The sequence below is a fragment of the Kogia breviceps genome, chromosome 7 (assembly GCF_026419965.1).
Source record: "Kogia breviceps isolate mKogBre1 chromosome 7, mKogBre1 haplotype 1, whole genome shotgun sequence".
NCBI classification, from domain to species: Eukaryota; Metazoa; Chordata; class Mammalia; order Artiodactyla; family Physeteridae; genus Kogia; species Kogia breviceps.
Window position 1 is genome coordinate 62,656,091 of NC_081316.1, and position 18,980 is coordinate 62,675,070.

General features: G+C 39.7%; 1 protein-coding gene and 1 non-coding gene across 2 annotated transcripts in view; one reads left to right on the forward strand and one right to left on the reverse strand.

Annotated features, from left to right (window-relative positions):
* Positions 1-176: 176 nt before the first annotated feature.
* The window catches only part of INTS4 (integrator complex subunit 4), a 121,640-nt gene continuing 102,836 nt past the window's right edge, over positions 177-18,980 (forward strand). The window contains exons 1-2 of the mRNA XM_059069508.2: positions 177-456; positions 6,629-6,823. Of these exons, the coding sequence (XP_058925491.1) occupies positions 403-456; positions 6,629-6,823 (249 nt within the window). The 5' untranslated portion in view covers positions 177-402. The remainder of the gene's footprint in view (positions 457-6,628; positions 6,824-18,980) is intronic.
* On the reverse strand, positions 15,755-15,861 carry LOC131760723 (U6 spliceosomal RNA). The gene has a single exon (XR_009336820.1). It is a non-coding gene; the product is annotated as a U6 spliceosomal RNA (small nuclear RNA).

The following is an 18,980-nucleotide window of genomic DNA, read 5'->3' on the forward strand; positions in this document are numbered from 1 at the left end:
GTTTTGTCTCTAGCTCTCGAAAGCTCCACCTCTGCCCTTTACCCGACAGTACTTCCTCCCTCCCTGGGCTCAGTTCCCCCTCCAGTCTCTCCGTCACTCAGACCAACAGCAAACTCCCCAAATCCCCCATTGGCTCCTCTAGCCTTTCCAACCCGGCTCCTCCCACCAGAAGCCCCGCCCCCTGCGCTACGCTCTCGCTCTGGCTTACCTTCCTCCGGCGCAGGTGGCGTAGGCGGCCAAATCCGGCGGCACAGCGGCAGGGCAGTCGAGCAGCCGGAAGCGGCCTCTCTTTCCCGGAACCCCACTGCCTTGTGGGACCGTGGCTGGTTCCTCCGGCCTGGGCAGGTTTTCCGGACTCCTCCGCTCCTCGGGTACGGAAGCTGAGAGGGTACGCGGACTGCCATGGCGGCACACCTCAAGAAGCGGGTGTACGAGGAATTCACTAAGGTGGTTCAGGTAAGCTCTGGAAGGAAAGGTCCCGGGACCGGTCTGGGGTAGGGGAAGGTTCTCTACGCCCCAGGCACTTTGCCAGACCAGGCGCCACAAAGCTGGGTTGAGTGCCTACTGCTTTGGTAGGCAGCCTCTCTGAGGCTACACTTCAGTGGGCGTGTCGTTTGCCGCTGCTGTTGTCAGCATTAATACGTGCCGTCTGACAGTAAAAAATTAATAGAAGAAACAAACAGCGCTTTACAATCTACGAAAATGTCTTATTCGTTACTTCATTTTATTCATATTACATTAGCATCCTCGTTTTACAGATGAGGACTTTGAGGTTTCTGGTGGAGTATGAGGACACAGAGCCAGTGAGTGGCAAATTGCCTCCCAACTCCCGTTACAACAAAAGCGCCCAGGGACAAGTTGGCTGTATGCAGAGCTCTGAGGGATTGGAAGAGGGGGCTATAGGGATTCTCAAGACCCAGTCAGAGCAGGCGAGGGTCACAGGCTTTATAGGGGTGGAACTTTCCGTTGGTGGAACAGTTCACCTAGGAAGGAGGGCAATACCTTCCTCCTTTAGAGTTGTTTAAGGACTGGTGGGCCAAACCCGTGTCAGCAGTCAGTGATTCTCCTTGTATTTCCTCGTAGATATAGCTGTAGAGGTTGATCCCACGTCATACCTTGTGTCGTGCTTCTCAGACTTTGTGTATCCAAATCACCTGGGGTCTTTTTAAAGTGTAGATTCTACTCAGTAAGTAAATCGGGCCGGGGAGGTGAGGCAATAATCTGCACTTCTGAGAAGCCCTCAATTGATGCCGGTCAGTAGCATCCTTCCATCCATAGACTTGTGGAGTAGCAAGCTTTAGACCATGCAGCAGGACACTGATCCTTAAACATTTCATTTATTCCTTCAACAAGGGTTTACTCAGTAAAAGAGTGGTTACTACGTATTAGGTATGGTAAAAGATGCTGAGCTACAAAGTCCATACACATTAGGGTCCCCGTCCTTTAGGAACTCACAGGCGAGTGGGAGATACGGAACGGCATATCTGTGATTATAGTACAAAGAGGTAATTGCATCGACAAATCAATTCTTCCTCTTTTTACAGCTACTTGTTTTTTTAAAAATAAATTTATTTATTTATTTATTTTTGGCTGCGTTGGGTCTTGGTTGCTGCGCTCGGGCTTTTTCTAGTTGCGGCAAGTTGGGGCTACTCTGTTGCGGTGCGCGGGCTTCTCATTGCAGTGGCTTCTCGTTGCGGAGCACGGGTTCTAGGCGCGCGGGCTTCAGTAGTTGTGGCACACGGGCTTACTAGTTGTGATTTGCAAGCTGTAGAGAGCACGCTCAGTAGTTGTGGCGCACGGGCTTAGTTGCTCCGTGGCGTGTGGGATCCTCCTGGACCAGGGCTCGAACCCGTACCCCCTGCATTGGCAGGCGGATTCTTAACCACTGCGCCACCGGGGAACACACCCTCCTCCTTTTTTTTAACAGCTACTTCTTTTTGTAAAAACTCCCTAGCTCTTTGTGATTTAACAGTGTTCCTTCTAGCTGTATCACTGCCTTTTTTGTTTTGTGGACACTTTGTGACATATTCCCATTGTGTGTAGGGAAGTTAGTTTGCTTCTTATTCTTGTTTTTTTCTGAAAATAACTTTGATATTTACCTTTACACTCTTTTGTTGCTCCTTTTTATGTTAGTTTTCCTCAACTTTTAAAATGAGTCAACATTCAGGAAAGCTTTTTGACTTCACAGAGCTCCCTCTTCTGTGGCTTGCTTTTTGGGATTTCCTGGCTGTTTCCTTTGCCCCCTTTTTAAAAAATTGTGGCAAAATATATATAACACAGAATTTATCATTTTAACCATTTTTTTAGTGTAGGGTTCAGTGGCATTAAGTACTTTCACTTTGTTGTTCAGTGTCACTTCCTTTCTTTCCAGTATTCTGTTGTTCCCCCTTACCAAGACTACTCACCCCTCCTCCAGCATGCCACATGCTTGCACCTCTCCAAACTTCTGTATCTATTGTCTCTTTTACATAGAAGGGATGTCATGCTTCCCTCTCTCTCTTTGTTCTCCACTCAGTGGACTTATATTTTTTGCTTTTGTCTCTCCTCCCCTGCTTCTGGAGCACTCATCTGTTTGTACTTATCCCTCAGTGCTACTATAATTACTGGTGTACATATCTCCCCACCAGTTTGGGCTCCTCGAGGGCAGAGATGATGCGTGGTTCATCTGTGTTCCCTGGATAGACCATAAGGCCTGGCTCACTAAAATGTTATTGATGGTTGAATGATAGCAGATATTGGTCTGTCCTTCTCCTTATATACTCCCTAGGGAAAAAAATCTTTCCAATCTTTTGACCTAACTGCAGCCCAGATAACACTGAAGACCAAATTTGTGTGGGATAGGATGGAAATGGGTAAGGATTTTAAGAGAAGAGCTCATTTCTTCACTTCATTGTTCAGGCATGGTTACCATGGAGTGGTGAAATGAGATCTTAACTGCTTCTGTTATTTTTCCTCTGCTATGAAGATGAGGGAGAGAGAATTGATATGTATCTAGTGCTTATTATGTGTTTGCACAATAAAGACATTATACTTTAGACTTCTTAAATATCCCTATGATGTAGGTATTGTTTTCCTTTTTATAGAAGAAGAGGAAGGCCTCCTCTAGCTAGTAAGTGGTAATCGAATTCAAATTCCTCTGACTTCAAAGCCCTTGGTCTTTTTATCATGCCATGCCATGTTCCTGTCTAGAATAATCCTAGTCTCTTCTCTGTAGAAGTGTAAATTTGTAAAGAGGTGATTGCTCAAGGTATCATTATGATGCATCAAGTGTTAAGGAAAAAATTTTTTTTGAATTTTATTTTATTTTTAATACAGCAAGTTATTAGTTATCTTTTTAATATGTATTAGTGTATATATGTCAATCCCAATATCCCAATTCATCCCACCACCACCCCTCACCCCTTTCCCCCTTTGGTGTCCACACGTTTGTTCTCTACATCTTTGTCTCCATTTCTGTGTGCAAACTGGTTCATCTGTACCATTTTTCTAGATTCCACATATATGCGTTAATATACGATATTTATTTTTCTCTTTCTGATTTACTTCACTCTGTATGACAGTCTCTAAGTCCATCCATGTCTCTACAAATGACCCATTTTCATTCCTTTTTATGCCTGAGTAATATTCCATTGTATGTATGTACCACATCTTCTTTATCCATTCATCTGTCTGTGGGCATTTAGGTTGCTTCCATGACCCGGCTATTGTAAATAGTGATTCAGTGAACGTTGGGGTGCATATGTCTTTGAATTATGGTTTTCTCCAGGTATATGCCCAGTAGTGGGATTGCTGGGTCATATGGTAATTCTATTTTTAGTTTAGTTTTTTTTGTGTGTGTGTGCGGTACGCAGGCCTCTCAGTTCTGTGGCTTCTCCTGTTGTGGAGCACAGGCTCTGGACGCACAGGCTCAGTGGCCATGGCTCACGGTCCCAGCCGCTCCACGGCATGTGGGATCTTCCCAGACCGGGGCACGAACCCGTGTCCCCTGCATCAGCAGGCGGACTCTCAACCACTGCGCCACCAGGGAAGCCCTATTTTTAGTTTTTTAAGGAAACTCCATACTGTTCTCCATAGTGGCTGTATTAATTTACATTCCTACCAACAGTGCAAGAGGGGTCCCTTTTCTTTACACCCTCTTCAGCATTTGTTGTTTGTAGATTTTCTGATGATGCCCATTCTAACTGGTGTGAGGTGATACATCATTGTAGTTTGATTTGCATTTCTCTAATAATTAGTTATGTTGAGCAGCTTTTCATGTGCTTCTTGGCTATCTGTATGTCTTCTTTGGAGAAATGTCTATTTAGGTCTAGTGCCCATTTTTTTTTTTTTTTTTTATGGTACGCGGGCCTCTCACTGTTGTGGCCTCTCCCGTTGCGGAGCACAGGCTCCGGACGCGCAGGCTCCGGACGCGCAGGCTCAGCGGCCATGGCTCACGGGCCCAGCCGCTCCACAGCATGTGGGATCTTCCTGGACCAGGGCACGCACCTGTGTCCCCTGTGTTGGCAGGCGGATTCTCAACCACTGTGCCACCAGGGAAGCCCTGCCCATTTTTTGATTGGGTTGTTTGTTTTTTAAATATTGAGCTGCATGAGCTGTTTATATATTTTGGAGATTAATCCTTTGTCCATTGATTCATTTGCAAATATTTTCTCCCATTCTGAGGGTTGTCTTTTCATCTTGTTTATAGTTTTCTGTGCTGTGCAAAAGCTTTTTAGTTTCATTAGGTCCCATTTGTTTATTTTTGTTTTTATTTCCGTTACTCTAGGAGGTGGTCAAAAAAGAGCTTGCTGTGATTTATGTCTGAGTGTTCTTCCTATGTTTTCCTCTAAGAGTTTTATACTGTCCAGTCTTACATTTAGGTCTTTAATCCATTTTGAATTTATTTTTGTGTATGGTGTTAGGGAGTGTTCTAATTTCATTCTTTTACCTGTAGCTGTCCAGTTTTTCCAGCACCAGTTATTGAAGAGACTGTCTTTTCTTCATTGTGTATCCTTGCCTCCTTTGTTATAGGTTAGTTGACCATAGGTGTGTGGGTTTATCTGTGGGCTTTCTATCCTGTTCCATTGATTTATATTTCTGTTTTTGTGCCAGTACCATATTGTCTTGATTACTGTAGCTTTGTAATATAGTCTGAAGTCAGGGAGTCTTATTCCTCCAGCTCCATTTTTCTTTCTTAAGATTGCTTTGGCTATTCTGGGTCTTTTGTGTCTCCATACAAATTTTAAGATTTTTTGTTCTAGTTCTGTGAAAAATGCCATTGGTAATTTGATAGGGATTGCATTGAATCTGTAGATTGCTTTGGGTAGTATAGTCATTTTCACAATGTTGATTCTTCCAATCCAAGAACATGATATGTCTCTACATCTGTTTGTGTCATCTTTGATTTCTTTCCTCAGTGTCTTGCCATTTTCTGAGTATAGGTCTTTTACCTCCTTATGTAGGTTTATTCCTAGGTATTTTATTCTTTTTATTGCAATGGTGAATGTGATTGTTTCCTTAATTTCTCTTTCTGATCTTTCGTTTTTCGTGTATAGGAATGCAAGTGATTTCTGTGCATTAATTTTGTATCCTACAGCTTTACCAAATTCATTGATTAGCTCTAGTTGTTTTCTGATGATTACTATTGATTACAACTTTTATCTTCTTTTGTGATCCTCTCTATATCTACACACCAGGGCTTTACGTAAGCCCTGGAGTAACAGGTTCCCTTTTACATGAACTTTTTGGCACTCATCATATGTAACAGATGCATCTAGAATATGCTAGAATGCATAATAAACTAGAATGCATCTAGTTCTAGTTATGCACCATCCTTGGGAAAATTGAGAAAATAGTTACTCAGCTAATTTTGTGTGTTCTGTGGTTCAGATGAGGATCCCTGATTGAGATAGACTAGTGTAGTGGTAGGTCATCATTTCTCTTTTACAGATGATAAAAATGTGAATCATGATGTACTTAGAATAGAGCAGCAGAGTTGGAATCAGAGACAACTTCTAATTCCACATCAATCATTCAGTAAATATTTGTTAAGTAGCTACAGTTTGCTAGGCATATGGCAATGTATTTTTTTTCTACACTGACCATCCTTCTAATAAAGGTAGAATGATTTGGGTGAGAATAGTCATCTGTTATGAGATGAAGACTTTTTTCCTCAGTGTAAGCTGCAGACCATTCCCATTAGTTTAGTTTTCTTAGGAGACAAGGTGAGCCTAGTAAGTGCCTCAGCACAGTCTGAATATATTTGTCAAATTGAGATTTCTTTTCTATGAGTGGAGCATATCTTTTGTGTGTCCTCTTAACCCTAAAGCTACAACAATCCTAAGAGATAGGCAGAACAAAATATTCGTGGACCTACTTTACAGAGAAAGAAACTGAGACTTAGAGAAGTTAAATAACTTGCCCAAAGCTGTAGGAGCTAGTGAAAAGCAAAATCGGGACTCACAGCTTTGTCTCCAGTTGGCTCCTTTCCCAGTTCATAACACTGCTTTTTGTTTAGGCTGGGTCTGTTACCTAAATACATTATTTTGGTATAGGAAAAATTATTTTCATCAAACAAGGTAAAGTTAAATTTGCAAACTCTCTGTTTTCAGTCAAGTTTTCATGTTTTATCTTTCCTACCCTCTTGCAGCAACAGCAGGAGGAAATTGCTACTAAGAAACTCCGACTGACAAAACCAAGTAAATCTGCAGCACTCCACATAGATCTGTGTAAGGCTACCTCCCCAGCAGATGCTTTGCAGTACCTACTTCAGTTTGCCAGGAAGCCTGTGGAGGCAGAAAGTGTGGAGGGAGTAGTCAGGATTCTCTTGGAACATTACTACAAGGTAAGAAGGTCTTGAGGACCTGATGGGAGTGTGTATGGGAGTATGTATAAGAGTTGTATCATGTGTCTGCAGAATGGGTTAATATGCAAAATAAATAATGTGTTCATTCAGCAGTCTTTTACTGAGTCTTCCATGTGCTAGTCACTGTGGATACAGAGATAAAAAAGATCCAAAAAGATCCTGTTATCAGAAGCTTACAGAGGCTTCCCTGGTAGCAGAGTGGGGACACGGGTTCCAGCCCTGGTCCGGGAAGATCCCACATGCTGTGGAGCAACTAAGCCTGTGTACCGCAACTACTGAAGCCTGCACGCCTGGAGCCCGTGCTACACACACAGCAAGAGAAGCCACTGCATTGAGAAGCCCGTGCACAGCAATGAAGAGTAGTCCTCGCTTGCGGCAACTAGAGAAAGCCCACACACAGCAACGAAGACCCAATGCAGTCAAAAATAAAAGAAGCTTACAGTATCTAGATGGAAACAAATGTGAATGATAAAATACATCAAATTGCTCAGAGTACTGAGAGTGCATTGGAGTACAAAGGAGGAGTTAACTTCAACCATGACCCTTCTGTAACCAGATTTGTCTCTGGCATATAGTCCTCTCATCCTGCTGTTACTGCTTTAATTCAAGGCCCTCATATCTAAGTGCAATAGCCTTTTTTTTTTTTTTTAAACTGTTTTTTAGCTAAGTGACATTTTATTTCTCTATTTTCATAGGTTAGAAAAAAACATCAATTCATGCATAGTTAAATACAGGAAATATTTTAAGCAGAAAATGAAATTTGCAAAATGCCTTTATTTTTCAGTTTTTATTTGTAAGGAAGATCTGAAGTAAAAGAAGAAATAATTTTCAAATATTTGAATCACAGATGACTTCGAATTTTAAACTTTAGTATGAAAATTATTGAGCTTATAGAAAAGTAGAGAATACTGTATGAACTGCCAAATACTCATCTTTGGGATTAAATAATTATTAATATTTTGTCAAATTTGCTCAATTTTGTTTTCCTGAAGTTTTCTTAACGTATCATAGTATTTTTCCCTAAATAGTTCAGTAAATACCTCTTACAAAGGGACACTTAAAAAATATAGCCATCTAACCACCTCAAGTAAAATTAAATTACTCCTTAACGTCATCTAACAAAGAGTCCATATTCACATTTCTCTAGTTGTTCCCCAAATATCTTGTTATAGTTGATTTGTTCAAGTCGAAATGCAAACTGTCTCCACACATGGCATTTGCTTCTTAAAAAATCTAGAACAATTTTTTTTATTATTTTGGTGACACTGACCTGTTAAAGAAATTTGGTCAGTTGTTTTGTAAAATGCCTTGTTTTCTGAATTTATTTACTTTCTTGGTTAACTTGCCCCTCTATCTCCTGTATTTACTGTGAACTGAAAGTTAGATCTATAGACTTTGTTAGATCCCAGGTAAGCATATTTTTGAGAATTTTAAGAATACTTTATAGGTGATGATTTATACTTCATATTTGCATCGGTCAGGATGCGTATGTCTTGAAGTCCACCTTGCTTCCTATCTTTTTTCCCTTTAGTGTCTCTTTACATATATAATGTTCTAGCTTAATCAGAATGCTTGCAGTTTTCCAAAGACCTTGTCTGTTTTCAGAAATCCGTGTCTTTTCACATGTTGTTACCTCAGCCACTGTCCTGTGATCTGGTCTGCCATTTTCTCTGTCAAGCATATTCCTTCCTCAGAGTCTTTCCACTTATGCTTCCTTCTGCCTGGAACACTTTCCTCAGATGTTCATATGTGTATTTCCCACTTCACTTGAAAAACTTCATTCAAGTCTTTACTCAAATGTTATTTTGTCATTAAGGCCTTCCTTTATCCCTCTGTTTGAAACTCTGTATCCCACTCCAGCACTTTCTAGCCCCTTCCTTGATTTTGTTTTCTCAGTAGCACTTAACATTTTCTAATATTGTGTATAATTTTCTCATTTATTTTGTTCCTGTCCATTTCCCTGTACTAGGATATAAGCTCCTCTTGAGCAATATGGGATTTTTTCCTTCCAGTTTTATTGAGATATAATAGACATACAGCACTGTATAAGTTTAAAGTCGCAAAATAATTATTTGACTTACATACATCATGAAATGCTTACCACAGTAAGTTTAGTGAACATCCATCATCTCATACAGATCCAAAATTAAAGAAATAGAAAAAAAAAATTTTCCTTGTGTTAAGAACTCTTAGGATTTACTCTCTTTAACAACTTTAATATATAACATACAGCAGTGTTAATTATATTTATCATGTTGTATGTTACATCCCTAGTACTTATTTATCGTATAACTGGAAATTTGTACCTTTTGACTGCCTTCATCCAGTTCCCCTCCCCCCACCTCTGCCTCTGGTAACCACAGATCTGATCTCCTTTTCTATGGGTTTGTTTTTAAACTATAACTGACCTACAACACTGTGTTAGTTCCTGTTACACAGCATAGTGATTCAGTATTTTCATACATTTCAAAATGATCACCACAATAAGTTGAGTTATGATTTGTCACCATACAAAATATTAAATAGTTATTGACTATATTCCCCACCCTGTACATTTCATACCCATGACTCATTTATTTTGCAACTGGAAGTTTGTATCTCTTAATCTTCCTCACCTATTTCTCTCCTCCCCCCCAACCCCTTCCCCTCTGGCAAACACCTATGTATCTCGATATCTATGACTCTCTCTGTTTTGTTGTGTTTATTCATTTGTTTTGTTTTGTTGATTCCACATGTAAGTGAAATCATCATTGTCTTTCTCTGACTTATTTCACTTAGCATAATACCCTCTCGGTCCATCCATGTTGTCGCAAATGGCAAGGTATCATTCTTTTTTATGGCTGAGTAATATTCCATTGTATATATAAATCACGTCTTCTTTATCCATTCATTTATTGATGGGCACTTAACGTTGCTTCTGAATCTTGGCTGTGATAATGTTGCAACAAACAAAGGGGTGCATATATCTTTTGGAATTAGTATTTTTGTTTTCTTCCGATAAATACCCAGGGGTGGAATTGCTGGACTGTATGGAATTTTTTTTTTTTTTTTTTTTGTGGTATGTGGACCTCTCACTGTTGTGGCCTCTCCCTGTTACGTAGCACAGGCTCTGGATGCGCAGGCTCAGAGGCCATGGCTCATGGGCCCAGCTGCTCCGTGGCATGTGGGATCTTCCTGGACCAGGGCACGAACCTGTGTCCCCTGCATCGGCAGGTGGACTCTCAACCACTGCGCCACCAGGGAAGCCCTACTGTATGGAATTTTGTTTTCAACTTTTTGTTATGGAACATTTCAAATATATATACAATTAGAGAGAATAGTTTAATTCCCATGTACTCATTACCTAGCTTCAACAATTATCATTTTATGTCCAAATTTGTTTTATTCCCACCCCCACTCCTCCTGTCCACTTCCATTTCCTCCACTCTCACCCTCTACCAGATTCTTGTGAAAACAGATTCCTGGCATCGTATCATTTTATTCATAAATTTCAGTTTATATCTCTAAACAATAAAGACTCTTTTTAAAAACATCACAATACCGTTACCATGTCTAAAAGAAAAATTGGACTCAGGCATTCTGATGTCAGACCCCAAGCTCTTTAACCAGTCCATGCTATGTGCATTAGTCTAGCAGATTCTAGCCTCAGAGGAAAGGAAGAGTGATGATAAATGGGTCTAGTTCTAGATTGATGCCTATAGTGTTTTTTTATTCTTTCTTCTATTTTATCCAGAAATGTGGTATCTTGTATTTTAGTAGATAACTACTTTGGCTTCTGCTTTTCTCATCCAAGGTTTTCTGTAGCTGAACTTGTTAATATTTCACATGAGGGTTTCTTCACTTATACTACTGTGTTAGTTCCTGTGGAGGATGTTGAAGAACTGTGAGACATGTTCTTTGTCCTTTAAGGGCCAGTAGTATAGTTGGTAGATCAAATAATATATGTGATATATAGATGGTAAGGGCTTGAGTTATTAATTAATTTATTTTTTTCATTCACTCTAAGTGTTCTGAATACTAATTCTGTGCCAGGCCTTGTGCTTCATGTTGATGATACAGAGATTAATATATGATCCCTGATCTGAGTCTAGTTGGGTAGATTAGACAAAAAATGGATAATAATACAATGTTATAGGTGCTATGAAATCTGAGACAGGTTATGATATAACTTTAAAGAAGAGGGTAATCAATTGTACTTAGGAGCATGGGCCTAGAGGGCATTATAGAGTAGTGCTTGAAATGAATCTTAATCAGATTTTGTGCAGTTGGAAAGTAGGAGGAAAGATGGTTCAGAAAGAAGGAGCAATTGTGAGCAAAGGCATCGAGATGTGAAATAACTTGTCACGTTAGAAGCAATACAGGTAGTTTGGCTGGTATAGATTTCATTTTATTTTATTATTTTTAAAATTAATTAATTATTTTTGGCTGTGTTGGGTACTTGTTACTGTGCGTGGGCTTTCTCTAGTTGCGGCGAGTGGGGGCTACTCTTTTGTGGTGCACCGGCTTCTCATTGCGGTGGCTTCTCTTGTTGCCGAGCACGGGCTCTAGGCCCACAGGCTTCAGTAGTTGTGCCATTTGGGCTCAGTAGTTGTGGCTTGTGGACTCTAGAGCTCAGGCTCAGTAGTTGTGGCACACAGGCTTAGTTGCTCCATGGCATGTGGGATCTTCCTACATCAGGGCTTGAACCCGTGTCTCCTGCATTGGCAGGCGGATTGTTAACCACTGCGCCACCAGGGAAACCCTACCCTTTTATGGCTTGCATTTCTGTGTAGTATATACCCTGGAGTGGAATTACTGAGCCAACTGTTTTCCAAAGTGGTAATACCAATTTACACTCATATTAGCACTGTGTGAGAGTTCCAGTTGTTCCACATACTTTCCAATAGCTGGAGTTGATTTTCTTCATTTTGACAATTCCTGTGGATGTGTAGTCACTGTGGCTTTAATTTGCATTCCTTAGAGTACTATAAAGGGGAGCAACTTTAATATCTTTAACTGGATATTCTTTTGGGTAATACCTATTTATGTCTCTTGCCTATTTTTACAATTTTTTTTCTCCCTTATTGCTTTGTGGGAATTCTTTATATTCTCGGTACAAGTTCTTTGGTTATACATGTTACAAATATCTTCTCCCTTTTTAGTCCCTTAATGTTGTATTTTGATGAAAATAAGTTCTTAATGTAACCCAATTTGACAGTCTTTTCAGTTATATTTTGTGCTTTTCTTGTCTGATTGATATAAGGGTTTATCTACCCTGAGCTCATTAAGACATTTTGCTACATTATTACTAGAAGCTTATTATTTGTTTTTCATACATGGAATTGATTTGTGTGTGTGATGCTTTGTTGTATGGAAGTCCAAGTGTTCCAGCACCATTTATTGAAAAGAATGTCCTTTCCCCATTGTTTTGCAGTACCACCTTTGTGGTAAATTAAGTGTCTGTATATGAGTGGGTATGTTTCAGGGCTGTCTATTCTACTGGTCTGTTTGTCTATTCTTATGCCAATACCATGCTGTCTTAGCATAACATTATAATAAATCTTGACATCTGGTAGGACAACTTCTCCCCCCTTGCTCTTCTTTAAGAATAGATTGTTCTTGGTCTTTTAATTTCTTTATAAATTTTGAGCCGGACCAGGGCTCGAACCAGTGTCCCCTGCATTGGCAGGCAGATTCTTAACCACTGCACCACCAGGGAAGTCCTTTTGTACATCTTTTTGTTAGTTATTCCTAGATAGTTAATATTTTGTTATTGTAAATGATATGTTTAAAAAATTTTATTTTCTAACAGTACATAATGGATATTCAGAAATGCAATCGATTTTTGTTTATTAAATCCTATATCAACCTTGCTAAGCTCATTTAACAATTTTAATAAATTATGTGTAGATTTTGGATTATTTACAAATAATCATATCAGCATATAACAGCTTTGTCTGATATTAATATTATGATACCAACTATCTCTTGATTAAAGTTTGCATGGTATACCTATTTCTACTTTTTTTTTTTTTTTTGTGGTATGTGGGCCTCTCACTGTTGTGGCCTCTCCTGTTGCAGAGCACAGGCTCCGGACGCACAGGCTCAGCGGCCATGGCTCACGGGCCCAGCCACTCCACGGCATGTGGGATCTTCCTGGACCAGGGCACGAACCCGTGTCCCCTGCATTGGCAGGCGGACTCTCAACCAGTGCACCACTAGGGAAACCCTACCCTTTTATTAAATGCCTTCTATTTGTCTTACCTGCTCAGTGTTCTTTTCTTTTCTCTCATTTCTTGCCATCTTTTACATTGACTCTTTTTAAAAAATTCTCTCCTCCACCCCTTTTTTATTAGCTTGGGAGTTATTATACATTCTTTTACACTTCTTTTACTGGTTATAACCTAGATATTACATGAATTCTCGACTGCTCAAAGTCAAGTGTTAAATGGTACAGTTTCTATTTTGAACAATATGAGGACTTTAACTTCATTTATTTACCTTCCTGACTTACATGTGTGAATGCAGTTTTATGTTTTAATTCTCCATTTTTCACTCTGGAAGACATTGTTATTTTCTACAGGCAGTATTCATTTGGGTTTACCTATGTATTTATCATTTACCCACATGTATTTATCATTACTTTTCTTTCCTTCCTGTATCTGACTGTTTATTCATCTGGGATTGTTTTCCTTTTGGCTGAAGAATACCCTCTGATATTTCCATTTATTGTGAGTTTACTGGTGGCACTCAGTGACAAATTCTTTGTGTTTGTTTGTATGGAAAAGTTTTAAGTTTTCTGTCCATTCTTTTTTGTTTTTTTGGCCATGCTGCATGGATTGTGGGATCTTAGTTCCCCAACCAGCCACTGAACCTGGGCCACAGCAGTGAAAGTGCTGAGTCCTAACCACTGGACTGCCAGGGAATTCCCTTTACGTCCCTTCTTTTTTTTAAAAAAATTTATTTTATTTTATTTATTTTTGGCTGCTTTGGGTCTTTGTTGCTGTGCATAGGTTTTTCTCTAGTTGTGGCGAGTGGTGGCTACTCTTCATTGCGGTGCGTGGGCCTCTTACTGCGGTGGCTTCTCTTGTTGTGGAACATGGGCTCTCGGTGCTCGGGCTTCAGTAGTTGTGGCTCACAGGCTCTAGAGCACAGGCTCAGTAGTTGTGCATGGGCTTAGTTGCTCCATGGCACGTGGGATCTCCCTGGACCAGGGCTTGAACCAGTGTCCCCTGCATTGGCAGGTGGATTCTTAACCACTGCGCCACCAGGGAAGCCCCAACCTCCCTTCTTGAAGGGTGTTTTTGCTGTGTGTAGAATTTTAGATTGGCTGTTTTTCTTTATTTGTTTTTAGTACTTTAAATATATCATTGTATTGTTTCCATTGAGAAGTCACATGTCAGTCATTATTTATCCCTTTGTGGAGTAATCTGTCTTCTTTTTCTTTGTCTGCTTTTAGGAGTTTTTGCTTCTTATGGTTTTCAGCAATTTTTCTGTCATGTGCCTAAATGTGGATTTCTTTTCATTTATCCTACTTAGGGTTCATAGTGTTTGTTTTATTATATGTGGCTTTGTACTTCTAATCAGAAGGTTCTTGGCCATTATTTCTTCACGTTTTGCTTTTCTCTCATTCTCTTCCTCCTATCCTTTTGGGACTCCAATTATATGTATGATAACCATTTCATTTTATCCTATTACCTTCTTTTCTGAATTTCCTTTCTTTTGTCTTTTGAAGCTTAATTCTGGACCTGTCTTCCAGTTCACTAATTCTGTCTTCACCTTGTCTAATCTGCTCCTAACCTATCTGTTGTTTCTTAATTTCATTTATTGCTTTTTATCATTCCTATAATTTTCTTTTTTAAAAAAAGTTTTAGTTCTCTGGTGAATTCCCAATTTTGACTTTTATCTCTTTGAACATACTAAGCAGAGTTAAAGTCTGTGTCTGATTACTTCAGTAAATGAAGTGCCTGTGGCTATGTCTTATCATTTTTATTCATGTCATATGATCCCCTAGTGTGCCTTTTTTCTTAGTGCATTAGGCAGTGTATTTCTAAAATTGTTTGTAAAAATAATTTGAGGTTTAGGATGACTTAATTTTTGTTCAGAGAGGATTTGTTTCTGTCTATTCATCCAGGAAGACCTTATTCTTGTTTTAGGAATTGAGGTGATTCAGAGATGAGCTGCAGTCTCTACCAAAGTCTATGTATTTTTATTTTATTCTCACTTATATTATTGTAGCATTTGGAGATCCTAATCCAAAGTGATTGGGTTTATTAGTCTACCCCTGCTCATCCTCCTACTCTCAGCCTTATACACTAGCCATTGTGCCCCTACCCTTACCTGGCTGTTGGAAGCACTGCTTACTTTACCTCTTATATATCCATCTCCTCACCTCCCGCAGTTGGCAGACGTCTCCAGAAAAAAGCAGCCCAAACTGCTTTGGAGAACCTTCTTGGGTCTGTGACCTTCCTTGCATGATCCTGATTCTTTAATTCTTATTTATCTTTTTTCTTTCAAATATCTTCAAATACACACACAAGTATATATGCACATATACACACACATATATACATATATGTGTGTATATACATGTATACACTTGTATATGTGCATGTATATATTCATGTACACACACATATGTTTTTCTTTTTTGGCATCCATAGTACCATTCTAGTTTTCCTTAGCGGGAAGGTTGTTCTGTATTATCTAGCCTGCCCCTAACGTAAGTGGGAGTCTTGCCATTGTCTTCTGCTGGACTATTGCAGTATACTCTTTTTTTTCACATATTAATTTTTATTTAATTTATTAAAAGAATGAATGGAAAGGTGAATAATTCTTTAAAACCATTCAGCTTCTTTTGCTGTTCTATAATTTTTAAATCAAATACTCCTTTTTTTATTTTTTGCTGCTCAAAGGATTAAATTTTTTTTCAGAAATATGGAATGCTTCATGAATTTGTGTGTCATCCTTGCATGGGAACCATGCAAATTTTCTCTCTATTGTCCCAGTTTTAGTATATGTGCTGCCAAAGCGAGCACCGCAATTACTCTTAATTTGTCTCTCTGGCTACTTTTGCCCCTTCTAATCCAATCTTTATATTGAGGCTGGTTTGGTATTTCAAAAATTTGAATCTGTTTATGTCACTCTCCTCGTTATAGTTTTTCAAAGGATTTTTATTGTTCTTAGGACAAAGACTATTCATTTGTTTATTCAACAGTGAACAAATATGTATTGAATTCCTCCTACATTCTGGGCACTATCAGAGGCACTTGCCATAATTCTCAAGAAGTTGTGGCACCTGCTTGCCTCTGTAGCCGCATTTCATGTTAGTCTACATTTTAGCCACATTGCCCCCTTTTACAGTTCTGGAAGCTGTGGTGTCTTTCATGACTGAGAACATTCATTTATTCTTTTCTCTCTGCCTCAAATTAAAGTCTGTGTTTGTTATATTATATGCTTTCATAGATCTCTTTACTTTTCCTTTACAGTACAACTTTGTAATTATGTATTTGGACATTACTTGACAACTGTCTGCCTTGCCCATTAAAACTTAAAGTTCCATGAGGGCAGTGTATCCCCATGGCCAAACACAGTGGCTCCTTGTAAGTACTCAGGAAATCCTGTTGAACAGATGATGGATGAATTATTTAATTCACCGGGTGAATTAAGTAGCACACGTGGCTTTTCCTTTTCCTATACTCTTCCCTTTATTTTTATCAGAATGTACAAAGTGCTTTCTGGGCATTCTGCTTGTCACTTTAGCAGCTCACAGGTTGGTTGGGGAAACAGACACAATTCACATAATACACTATGATAATTATAGTGCACTGGTGAGAGGCATGATAAAGGGTTGCACCAGGCTGCTTGGGTGGTCCAAGGGGAAGGGCACTGTTGTCCAGTTCAGGCATCAGAGACAAACTTCCTGGGGTTGCTGACACCTAAGGGGCAGGAGGGAGTGGCTGTGGGAGGCAGGGAGAGCAATTTAGGCGGAGGAGCAATCTGAGCAGAAGTACAGAAGCTTGAAGCCTCATGGCATCACTGGTGGGGAATTGTGGGAGCTGACATACGGGACAGTCTTGGCAGGCCGTTGTGGCGTGCTCAGCAGCTCAGGCTTCTTTCCATAGGAAACTGGAAGCTTTTGAAGGGTTATGAATGTTTGTGTGGAGTTTTAAATTTAACATTCTTTTAAAAACCCCAACTGTAGCATTTATTGTAACAAATTCAAGCAGTATAGAAGTGTATAAAATAAAGAATGAGACTTGCCTCTGCAAATAAAAAAGTTAGAAAACAAAATACACTCTCCAGAGATTACTCTGGAGAGAATCACTGTAACAGATATGTATGCATTCTTAAATGCAGCATTTTAGAATCTTCCATATTCTGGGTTTGCAACATTCTTCTGCTTGGAATGCTGCTTCCCTAAAACTTCCTATTGCTCTCTGTCTCACTCAGTTAAGTGTCCGTTCAAAAGTCATATCCTTAGAGTGGACTTTCCTCACTGTCCTGTCTATAATAGCCTCTCCACATTACTCTTTAACCTCTGACACGTCGTTTTTCTTCAGAATGCTTACCATCTGAAATTACATATTTTCTTTTGCCAGTCTTTATTTTTTAATTTTTTATTCTTTTTGGCTGAGCCACATGGCTTGCACGATCATAGTTCCCCGACCAGGGATTGAACCTGGGCCCATAGCAGTGAAAGCACCAAGTCCTAACCACTGGACCACCAGAGGATTCCCTCTTTCACCAGTCTTATCCACTTGAATATAAGTGCTATGAGAGCAGGGAATGCTTCTGTTTTATTCACCGTTGTATCCCCAGCGGCTAGAATGATGCTTGGCACATAGTAGGTACTCCTTGAATGTTTGTTGAATGAGTAAATTAATTTGCATTTTAGATAGAATAAGTACTTTCATGTGATATTTCTAAAAAGTTAACTTTTTTCTTTTTGTAAATTTACAAACATACACAAAAGGAGAGAAAATAATATGAGCCTTCCAGTGTTCCTCATCCAGCTTCAACAATTATCAACATTTTTTTTTTTTTTTTTTTTTTTTTTTTTTTTGCGTTACGCAGGCCTCTCACTGTTGTGGCCTCTCCCATTGTGGAGCACAGGCTCCACGGCATGTGGGATCTTCCCGGTCCGGGGCACGAACCCGTGTCCCCTGCATCGGCAGGCAGGCCCTCAACCACTGCACCACCAGGGAAGCCCCCAATTATCAACATTTTGCTGTTCTTGTTTGGTGCATTCCCCTACTTTTTTGGGGGTGGGGCAAATCCCAGGCAACATATCATTTTGCCTATAAACAATTATCTGTGTTTAACAAATTAGGACTTTTTTTAGGACTTAAAAAATATGATACTTAACAATAATCCTTAATAGTGTATAATACCTAGTCCATGTTCAGTTTTCACTGATTGTCTTAAAGTCTTTTTACACTTGGTTTGTTTGAACAGGATTCAAAGTCTTTTTACAGTTGGTTTGTTTGAGCAGGATTCACACATTGCATTTGGTTAGTTTAGCTGTCCTTTTCAGTTTCTTTTAATCTATAGCATTCCCCCCCCCACCTTTTCTATCCCATGATATTTATTGTTTAAAAACCAGGCATTTTGGGGCTTCCCTGGTGGCGCAGTGGTTGAGAATCTGCCTGCTAATGTAGGGGACATGGGTTCGAGCTCTGGTCTGGGAGGATCCCACATGCCGCGGAGCAACTAGGCCTGTGAGCCACAACTACTGAGCCTGCGCGCCTGGAGCCTGTGCTCCACAACAAGAGAGGCCGCGATAGTGAGAGGCCCTCACAGCGCGATGAAGAGTGGCCCCTGCTTGCCGCAACTAGAGAGGGCCCTTGCGCAGAAACGAAGACCCAACACAGCAAAAATAAATAAAAAATAAATTAATAAACTCCTACCCCCAACATCTTCTTTAAAAAAAAAAAACAAACCAAAAAACAAAAAAAGAGGCATTTTACCCTGTGGAATTTCCCATATTCTGGGCTTGGTGATTGCATCCTTATTTTTCACATGTTTTTAGTTTGCTCTTTATGGTACCTATCAGAGTACCATATTCATAGGGATTCAGTTCAGGTTTTATTACCCTCCACATGAAAGGACTGATGATCAGAGAGGAAGGAAGGAAGGGCATTAATATTTGATTGCC